We start from the raw sequence: 10,305 nt of genomic DNA, 5'->3' as shown, positions 1-10,305 counted from the left end.
ATCAGGGTGCATCCTGTTCCTGCTGGATTTGTTCAAAAGCTACACAAATTGGATGAAAATTCAAGTGTGAAACCTTTTTTAAAGCTGTTTGACTCCAATAAGAGCAGATGACATCCTTGTGTTTGCCAGAACACGTATGCAATTTGTTAGCAGTAGTTGGGTACAAATGACAGCAGAGGGAGCAGTTCATGTACAGGAACATACTCATGATCTGCAGTGTGTCTTGTAAAGTGTTGCAGTGTTTCATTGTTTGCCTAACTCTTTACCCGAAGACCCCACTAGAGACATTGTCACATAACCTACCCCCAGCTGCCAGTAAGGTAGTAGTTAGGTAATGTCCCTGGTTTTATAATCACCATTTTATTTAGCACTTAAAAGACAAGACTCTTATTTTGTAAATTTCTTTGAAAGTATAATGACTCGCCTGCCTCTAAAATGTCCTCTAATTTTTGATTACAACACACTGAATTAGCAATAAGACCCTCACTTATAACGTTAAATAGCCTACAATGTGATGATTTCCTTTTCCCCTTAACCTTTAATTTAATCAGAACACCGAATACAACTGGTGTAGTGCCATTGGAAAAACACAGGAGTCTGTATCTCCCCATCCTTGTGCTCCATGTTCATAAAAGAAATGGCCAAAGCTTAGTTAGATACGTAGAGGCCCGTTTTAAGGGGAAGTGTTTAGAATGCCGTTTGCTAAAAGACCCAGAGTCCCAGACTGATGTTCTGTCTCACTAGTGGGAGATGTTATGGCCTGTTACACAGCCAGAAGCCCACAGATCTCAGCCCTGTCCAGTGTTGCCCTTACTTTAATGAAACAACAGAAAGAGGCCATTCGGACCCTCTGTGGGCCAGCCCCTCAGCGCTGAAAAATGAATGCTGTCAGGGAAAGGGGTGGTTTCTCACAAGGGAAATGTGGAAACTTCAGGCCTTTCTGTTCGGTTTCCCTGAGCAACACCACATTCACTGCTACGTACTTTACATGTTAGTAGGTAAATAAAACAGGTGTTTGTGCTTAATAGTTTAATCTCTGTACTGACGTTTTTACACTCTTTTACAGAGCAGCGTAGAGAGCACAGAAGTAGGCAAATCCGGTGTTAGGAGTCGTTTATTGGTACAACATGGCGTTCCTGTCTGAGGTGGGAATCAAACCCCAGTTTGCGGTGTGGAACACTAAATGTTGTTATTTAATCCTCCTTTGGACGGCTTCATTAAAACGAACAGCCCTAGATTTGGTTCCAAGCAGATGTTTTAAGGCTTGTAAGCATTTGTATGTTTACGCTTAAATGTAGTGCCGCAGCCCCAAACCAATTTCAGTTGGGACCAGCCTATTTAACTTGCACTCTCTGTGTGCGATGTAATTGTCACCATGACAACAAACCGAGAGAGAGAGAGAGCAGCCAACAGCTGTTTCACTGTTTGTTCACAGAATTCCTGATTTCCAAATGATTAGTAAATCTCCGTTTTAAACCATGGCTTATTTTAAAGACACCCTCCTCTGAAAATCATACTTTAACCTTGTTAGTCATTAGTGTGGTGTTGTTTATAGGAGAAAAAATGAGCAGTCAACCACACGGCTGAGAAATTCCACAGTCTCAAACATATGGATTCGTAAGCCAGAGTTTCTTACATCACAAACCTAAAGAAACAATCCCATCGTCTTGCATGGCAGGGCATTCAAGCTGCAGGTGAGTGATGGAGGGGTGTCTGGAGATAGAGGCAAGTACTGATTGCATATTCATAGATCGGCGTGTGCTGAATGAAGGCCATGTGTGGAGTTACACTAGGGGATTTTCCTCCTTGAGAACTTCTACATCTGTGATTCTGATGAGCACAGGGAGGAGTTTTAAGGGTTTAAGCAGTGGCTGGAGGGGATCTTGAATTATTCCCCTTAACTGTAACTTAATTATTCAATGCCTCATCGTGTTGGCAATAAAGCATAATAAAGTCATCACAAAGTTTTTCCAATTGAAATTATATTCTTCATTTCTACGTCTTTTAGAGAAATGTGGTTATAACTATAACAACCGGCTTTCACAATATTACCACAGCGTGAATATTCCGTATGATTATGACCCTGTAATTTACATCTATTCAGCAACTGAGCTGATGACACATAATTACAGCTGTGAAAGAAAAGAGCCACACATTGGTGAGATACGTCTATAGAGATTTTAATCACTACTGGTAAGTACAAAGCAGTTAAACATGAAATATGATGAATGTAAACATGGAATGAGAAATATGATGAATATACACTATATGTCCATTAGTTTGTAGATTTAGAGAATTTTATGGAGTCACTTCTTCTATAGAAATGCAACGACTAATAGAAAATGCTGGGGCATTTGCCCATGAATGTAAAGACACCATGCCCAATGCAAAGTGTCGGCAAGAAGGGTGTAAAGCCCCCTGTACTGGTGGGTGTTTCCAGGAATGATCCATACCTGATCTGATAGAGCAAAAATAGTCTGAAAACTATGTGATCAAGACATATCATCCATCTCTATGTCCCTGTAACTGTAAGAAAATCACCCCAGATGTAACTACTAACTCCTATGAAAAGCCCTGTAATGTAAAGTGTAAATGAAGTGTTGGCTCGTTCCTCCATCTGTTCCTGGTGGAGCTCATTCTCGTACATAGATCCTCGTACACACCACGTCATCAGCCCCGAAAATCTGCAGAATGAAAACACAGGGAGTGAAATGTTTATTTAATGCTATGGAGCATTTGTCTTCTTTCATATGACCCCTCCCTCTCTGATTCTTGAGGGGATATCTGAATGCTTCATTGGAATAAAGCTCATGGCATGTTCCTTCTGGGTGTGTAGGGATACTCAGATTTAATGGTACAATACACAAATAACATTTTGGCATCACAGTAGTGCTTCAGGCACACAGAACCAGGGTCTTGGGGTCCTAAGTTGGATCGGGTCACTGTCTGGGACGAGTTTGGTGGGTTCTCCCTTTGCTTGGCTGTGTGAAGTTCTCCATAGGTGTGAGTCTGAGTGACTAGGTGAGTGTGTGATGGTCTGACACCCAAAATGCATTCTGGGGCTTGACTTTAAGGGGAATATACTGGTGTGGGGCATGTGGGTGCAGTGTAAGGAGAGTCCCCAGACAGGTTTTTTTTAGAAGATCACATTCTCTGCGAGAATATATTGTGCCTTTTTTAAAAACGCGGTCCAGATAGAAACAATCCTTATCATTTTAAAATGAATAGGCAGATGTGGAACTATCCTTGGAGATGTCACAAATAACAAAATGTATATAGACTGAACAAATATGTAAGGATGGGGGAATTAATTTTACATTTTTGAGCATTGTCCACTGAAAAATTTCCACACAAAATAACATCATTAGTCGTCTTTGGGAAGTGATGACATAAACATCTATAAAATATTTTGTTGAGGTTTGATGCTGCACTCCACCTCACAGTGCTATGTTTAATCCTCTATTCTACTCTGAACGGAGAGTACAACCATCTGAGAGATGAGCTGTCAGTCACGTCGGTGTGAGAGGAGAGGAAGACTGGGCTGGGTTGACAGCTCGTTGCTGGCCTGCCATATTTATTGGGGTTTGAAAAGCCTAGCAGGACAAAAACAGGACGGCTGTCAGCGCCAAACGCCATCTGTGTCCCAGAGCAGGATGAGAAGGCCGGCCCACCTCATGCTTTCTTTAAAGAATGGGTGTTAGGACAGGCCATCTGCCCAGTGCAGCGGTGTCCTGGGACACATTAGTGAGAACAGTGTCAAGGCCCTCCACCACGCAGGCATTCCCCCACGTAACATGATCAATGAGCCCCATTAGTGCAGCTAGGGCTGGGTCACTGCAAGGAGCTTTAAGTGCCAGCTTTATGGGAAAACACTAACCCCAATGAGAACACACACACACACAGATGAGACAACTAAGTGCCAAACTAGTACAGCCTAACAGCTGTAGAGTTTAGTATTTGTCATACATTTATTATAAATCTCTCCAGCATTAGGCTTTGAAACCTTTAGGTGATGGAGCTTCCTCAGTTTTTGCCCTTGCTAAAGCTGCTAAATGTCATCAAATCCTCACCGAAATGTGCCAACATGTAGTGTAAAGCCTTGTGGGTGTAGCAATACCCTAGTCCAAACACTTTCCATTAGAAGACAAAAGTTTGACATGACTGCTCAGCAAATATCAATAAATCTTCTCCTGAAAAGACGATAAAACAATGGAGGAGGAAGCAAAGGAAAGCAACGTGTGATCCCTCATTCATCCTGTTGTTGGATGCTTCATTTCTCCCGTCAGCTTTGATGTTGGCCATGTGCATCACAGTGTGACTAGCAGAAGCACGCCACTGACCCAGAGCTGAGCTCCAATATATCTTCACGCTGATGGCTGACTGAGTACAGTATCTGCAGTTTTTCCTGGGACAGGTCAAAACATGTCTTTGTTTCTTAATTTTCACTCTGCAGTGCATCACATACATGAGATCATCCGAGAGGCAGTAGCTGAGTTCCGTTTGCTGTGATTTGTTGTATTTTCTTAATAAAAAAAGTCAATTAATTCCAGGTGGTTTTACATTTTCTGAATTACTCTTTAAACTAAACCCTCTCTGATTGTGTCTCCGATCTGTCTCGCCGTGACAGTCATTATATACAGCACCAAGCCAATATAAACATGCAATAAGAGCCACAAGGCTGTAGTAAATCTCATCAATGTCTTAATAATTCTCAAGCTTTTACTATTGTATAGTTAATACATTTTTTGTAAATTACATACAGCAAAAGTAGTAGTAGTTGTGCATGAAATGTGCAGAAAGATGATCCTGCATTCTTTGGAGGGTGTGTATTTCTGTTCATTTAGACAATTTAGAAACACACTATGACATGTGAACAGTGCGCCTCTGATTTTTCCATTATATTCAAGTGTCCATGCTGAGCCTTGCAAAAAAAAGCTCCTGTTAAGATGATTACAGATACCTCACTGAGAGAGGAACACATTTGATGTCCCTAAGGGACTTGCAAAGGCAGTAAAATAAAAAGTCCTCCTCTCCAGTAAAGCTCTCCTTTAAGATATTAGTCCCGTTTACTGTTGTCCATCTGGTCTATAAAACCAAACGAGCCAGATGTTTATCCATGCCACATTCTTACAATTCACTCAGAAAAAAAGTAATGAACGGGAGAAATCAGAGAAGTGTTTCTGATGGGTGTAGATTCACAGAGCTGCATGGAATGTGCTTTAACCATTACCTTATGTTTGAGCAAAAGCTGGAAGGGCACAGCTCTGTCTGCCTCGAAAAACCAAACACGACTGAGGAATAGATGCTTTGGGACTTGTGAATTGAACAGTATACGATGCCTTGAGCATGTCTTTAGCATGCTAGTTTAGTTCTTTGTGAATCTTACAGTATATTAAAGTGTTTTTGGTTCTGATAAACAAAGCGTATAGTTGACTAGAGGAAATTAATTGCCTTCATGTGCCTATGCGTTGCTATTATGGTCCAAAAGTATAATAAATCACCTCCTGATGAAATGATGAGATATAAATCAAGTTTTTATATATTGTGTCAGTGACTAAAGATGATTTACTAGTCCGGAACCAACCTTCCACAGGACTGAAATATGAAAAATACATTAGACAACTGTAGAAGGACTTTCACCAGCTTTAGCTTTGAGTTTAAGGGCATGGCACTTTCATCAACGGATACAGGGCTGAGAAAGGGACTGAGGAACTAGGAAAAGATAAGATAGTGTTGGGGTGAGACTTTATCGTGGGAAATATGTAGAAGGTAGAGGTATGAAATTTGCAAGCCAAGAGACTAGAAGAAGGAGGACTTCGTGTTTGCTAATTAGCTTCAGATTCTAGATAGCACTTCATGCTAAAGCTTTTGACTGGAATGTTATTGGAATGTTCCTCACCAGGATCAGCTCGTCTCCCCTCAACTCCCGACTCCAGTACGTCTTTGGGCCATTTCCATCCACCAGCGTCTGCTTGCAGAACATCTTATTCTCGGTCTCCCATGTGGCCAGACTCTGTGAGCAACATCTTGTTAGCGATACTAAACACAAATGAAGATCCTTGCTGCTGGACTGAATATCTATAGGGAAACTAACTGCTAGGGACTGACCAGTTGGACTGTTGACTCTTCTGATTACTTTTTTAACCTAGATAAATTAAACTGAAAGAGTTTAACATACTCCTGCTTTTGAAATGAGGCCTGTTGCAGTTAGACCAGTTAGGGAATGTATAGAAATTAACGTTAAAGCTTCAGTGACAACATCTGACTGTTTATTGAGCGATAAAGAAGGTTACAAAATGGACATTGGAAAATGAATTATAACTTTAGCGAAATAAAATGAAGGACAATGTAGGTCCCGCCCCTTAGAGATCATGATACCAGTGTATTAATAATATTTACACAGGCATTCCATCAGCACATCAAAGATTTAAAGGCCATTGATGTTAAAGTGTGATTCATAAGAGCACTGAGGAGTTGACCCGGCTACATCACCACAGAGTGGCTATGAGTCACTGCCATATTTCACCATTCTCTAACGCTCCAAAGTGGCCCCTGAGAGACTCTCCTGGGGCTTCTGAACTTTCCACAGGCTGTGGACCCATCGCTGGATCACTTACAAAATCCAGAGCAACTGCTTATCTACCAGTAACAACATACAGCACATTGATCATAAAATGCTAATAACTTTTAGCTTCCTTCTGAAGCATTTAAATGGAAGCAGTTTTCTCATTGTAAAAACAGTTGAGTATTCTCAGCCATGACTGGCGGTGTTTTTATGCAGCCATAAAAAAAGAGTGGTCATAGAGGTGAGGCAGTTAAACTGCCTGCCACCAGTCTGACCTCCTTATAAAGATTTAGTCTGTGACCACCCTGTTTTTTTCATAGTCACCTCCTGGATGATGAGGGCTGTTTATAACACAATGTACCGTTTGTATCAGTCCTTCGAAGCAAGTCGAAGCAAGAACTCACAATAAAATTTATAAAAAAAAGTCTGAAAATGCATACACAATGAACATAATATAAAATAAATAGCATAAATGACACCATTTTGTGAGCACTTTATTGGTTGAACAACCAATAATCGGTATGTCTAGGCAATCTGTTAAATATACGCAAAAAAACGGTATTTTCAGAGGCTTCTAAAATGTATTTAAATCTAGTAGATAACGAGTGGGGTGGGGTGGGTAGGTGGTGGTGGGGGTAGTTATGCTGCCTATAGGCCTAGGTTCCAAAATCAAACCTGGCATAGGCCTGACTCCACTGCCTTTACCACAGAGCAAGCTCCCACAGAACAACCACTGGTCTCAGTGTCGAGGTTCTGGAGTTTACTAAAAGGTTATGGGATGATGATCTCATCTGGTTATGATCTAAGAAGTTTTTTTTTACATCAGTAGAGACTGGTCATCATGAATAATCAAAGTAATTTCCTTCAACATTCATAGTCATGTGCTGCACATGAAGGAATCCTAGTGTTGCGCGATTACCTTGCATTTTCGCCCATCTACAGTCTCCTCGTTGAATTCCTGTCCGATCTGAAAGTTGATCTCTGTGGTCCTGACGGTTGTGGAGGTTTTTATGTAGAACTGCTGTCCGTTCTGACGAATCTCCACGAGAGGCTTTGAGGCCGCGGCACAGGCTACTTTCCTGAGCATAGCATTCACCCCTATGGAATATATGGAATTGCAGACCATGAATGAATCTCATTCCTTTGTAGAAGATTATATTTATGCATCAAGGTATTTTCCAGAAACGGCTATGTTCTTTGTGCAGTGTTTCATCTCTCATTTCCATGTAGGCATAATTTCCTCGGAGATGGATACAGTTACATGATTTGTTTAGTCTCTGGCATGAGAGGACATGGCTGAATGGTGTTTGTGTTGCTTTTGTGTATTCACCGAGAGGGAAAAACGAGAACTACGTGATGTGATTGACTGGCACTTATTTTCTCAGTCATGTGTCAGGTCAAGTGATCTTTCCTACATGCCCTCGGTATGTAATTTTCTGCAGAAAAAGTCATCAGGCTACCGCAAAGTAGATTGTTATCAGCAGATGTTGCCAATATGGGGATGCAATGACAAGGTGTTGACTAGAAGGAATGTCTCAGCTCTTGGCTTTGTGTTCTCATCGCACTGCGCTGGATCCCTACATGGACTGATTACCCACTGGCCCTTAGAACAGAGGACTGGTTTAAACAAGTGGGTGACTAAATGTCTGGCTTACTTCCTGAACATAATCATTAAGGGGTCTTTCACATTTGGGTTCCTTCTTCATAATCTGCATCTCTGTAAAGACTGGAAAGAGGCGAGAGCTATTGTCTACAGCTGCAGTTTCCAAGTTTGTAAATCAGCTACAGATCTTTCGTGTGCAGTAAGTGTCCGTATTCGTCAAGGTACAATGATTATGATCTTTAAAATATATTGGAAAACAGGATCTTATACATTTCTAAGGATAGAGAGACACCATTTAGTTTTTTGAAGAGACGAAGATATCAAGAACTTTAAAGAACTTTGTGAAAACCTCAAAGTTCACATTCACACTGGTCATTACAGCATAAGATCCAATTTACAGCATGAATAAGGCTCAAAGCTCTTTTCAAACATGTTTTTGAAGCTTAAAATAGTACATTTTGTAAAAATCTCTTCATAACCTTTACACAATGTAGGTTCCTATAGCAATCAATACCATATTTATAAGCCAAGAACCACTTATAATAAAGGATTCTATATTTCCAAGTGTGGAACCCATCTGTATCTTATCAAAGAAACATTAAAACGTTGTCTACATTAAAATATCACAATCCAAATGTCACTGGTTTAATGAAGCCACAAAACACAAAAACGTTTTTAAAAAATTATCTGATGCTAACCAAAGAAAATAAGCCAAAACTCAAAGACTTTATGCTTTACAGCACGTATTTGTTCTGCCTCTAGCCAAAAGTCCCAAGAACTTTCTCCACTGGAAATTTGAATAAGAATGAAACACGCTGCCAAAGAAACAAAGGAGCAGAAAAAGCAGAGCAGCAGCCTGAGAATAATAGTGATTTACTCTTCACACCAGTTAAACCATGAATATGCCGCTGAAAACCCAAGAAGGCAGGGGATGTCAGAGGCTAGACATTGAGGAAACAAATGACTGCATGTGATCACGGTGTGTTCCTAATGCACAAAAGACTTGTAAATGCAAGGAAAATTATGAGCAAAGCACTCACCAAGGGCTTTGAGAAGCTCTTCAAAATTTTCACTGCTTTTCATCTTCCAGATCCCTGCAAAGTTGGGCATCTTTTTTTTTCTCAGGTTAATTGCCAGGAAAAATAAAGTAAAATGGTGAAATGATTCAGGAATCAGTTTCTGAACTTTTTTTTTTCTTTCTGGAAATCACAATCTGCCACCGCTTCCTTCTGGTCTTTGACTTGCTTCTTATTGTAGCCCTCTCATCCACCACCAGCCTCTCTCTCAGTGTGCTGAGCTCTTCTGGACCACTGCTGATAGTGAAGCTTGTGTGACGTGCCTCAGATGTCCCTCCCTCTCCCTTTCTCCTGGACAGATACGCACTGACTCACAGGAGCAAAGCCAGTTAATACTTTAACATCTCTTGTTCATCTGCAATGACTTTATGGGCCACAAGAATATTACTCATAGGACTAGATTAAAGAAATATGAAGCTGTGATACAGCAAGACTAGTCTAAATCCATGTCCTGAACACAGGCCGCATATGGAACCGGTTTATTAGGAATCTGGATCCAAACCGCCTCTGTTATTTAATATTCAGTCAATTCTTTAAAGGAATTTATTAAATATTTCTGAAGGGATTGAACATAAGATAATCCACTCACACTGAGAAGGGAAAGAAGAGTCCATGACTATAGTTAAAAAGAGAATGTGACTCCTAAGACCTGTAGAAATGACATCAGATGAATAATATTTAATGGTTTTGATAAGAGAATAAATCTGGAAAAAATTGCCCAAGCTGCTAATGAACTCAACACTGTGGGTCTGATTGGAGGTGGATTCACAGCTCAGAAAAAGAAATGGACCCCTGGAATACATAATATCAATTTTAAAAACGATGTGTAATGCCACTCCTCATTGTTTTTCCTTCAGTAGTCAGTAGCAGAAGGAGCAGTTTTCCGACTGAACATAAACACTTGGCTTAAACTAGGTTATGAAATCTGGGTTCTGTGCTTTTTTTTCCCCCTTGTCTAGGCCTAAGCTTATTTTGTGATCTCATCGTGTTGGGAAATGTCCCTGTGCCATTCTAGACATGTTCTTAATACGATCCTCATGACAAACAATTTATCCTGGTCC

At 40.6% G+C, this 10,305-nt stretch overlaps 1 protein-coding gene across 1 annotated transcript; it reads right to left on the bottom strand.

The window, feature by feature from the left end:
• Positions 1 to 2,199: 2,199 nt before the first annotated feature.
• Positions 2,200 to 9,440, bottom strand: LOC136677117 (cellular retinoic acid-binding protein 1). The gene is made up of 4 exons (XM_066654535.1): positions 9,209 to 9,440; positions 7,485 to 7,663; positions 5,900 to 6,013; positions 2,200 to 2,684 (listed from the first exon to the last, which is right to left on the bottom strand). Exons 1-4 carry the CDS (start codon positions 9,276 to 9,278, stop codon positions 2,634 to 2,636), a joined length of 414 nt encoding a protein of 137 aa, XP_066510632.1. The 5' UTR covers positions 9,279 to 9,440; the 3' UTR covers positions 2,200 to 2,633.
• Positions 9,441 to 10,305: the final 865 nt, after the last annotated feature.

The sequence above is a fragment of the Hoplias malabaricus genome, chromosome X2 (assembly GCF_029633855.1).
Source record: "Hoplias malabaricus isolate fHopMal1 chromosome X2, fHopMal1.hap1, whole genome shotgun sequence".
Lineage (NCBI taxonomy): Eukaryota > Metazoa > Chordata > Actinopteri > Characiformes > Erythrinidae > Hoplias > Hoplias malabaricus.
Note: the sequence above shows the minus strand (reverse complement) of the source record. Positions and strands in the feature narration are given on the sequence as shown.

Bases quoted from the DNA above. Each gene is read 5' to 3' on its own strand.
- LOC136677117 (XM_066654535.1), bottom strand. From the start codon at position 9,278: ATGCCCAACTTTGCAGGGATCTGGAAGATGAAAAGCAGTGAAAATTTT. The intron at 7,664-9,208 runs GTGAGTGCTTTG...TATATTCCATAG, and splicing joins AGAGCTTCTCAAAGCCCTTG to GGGTGAATGCTATGCTCAGG. The intron at 2,685-5,899 runs GTGAGGAACATT...TTCATTCTGCAG, and splicing joins GGGGAGACGAGCTGATCCTG to ATTTTCGGGGCTGATGACGT.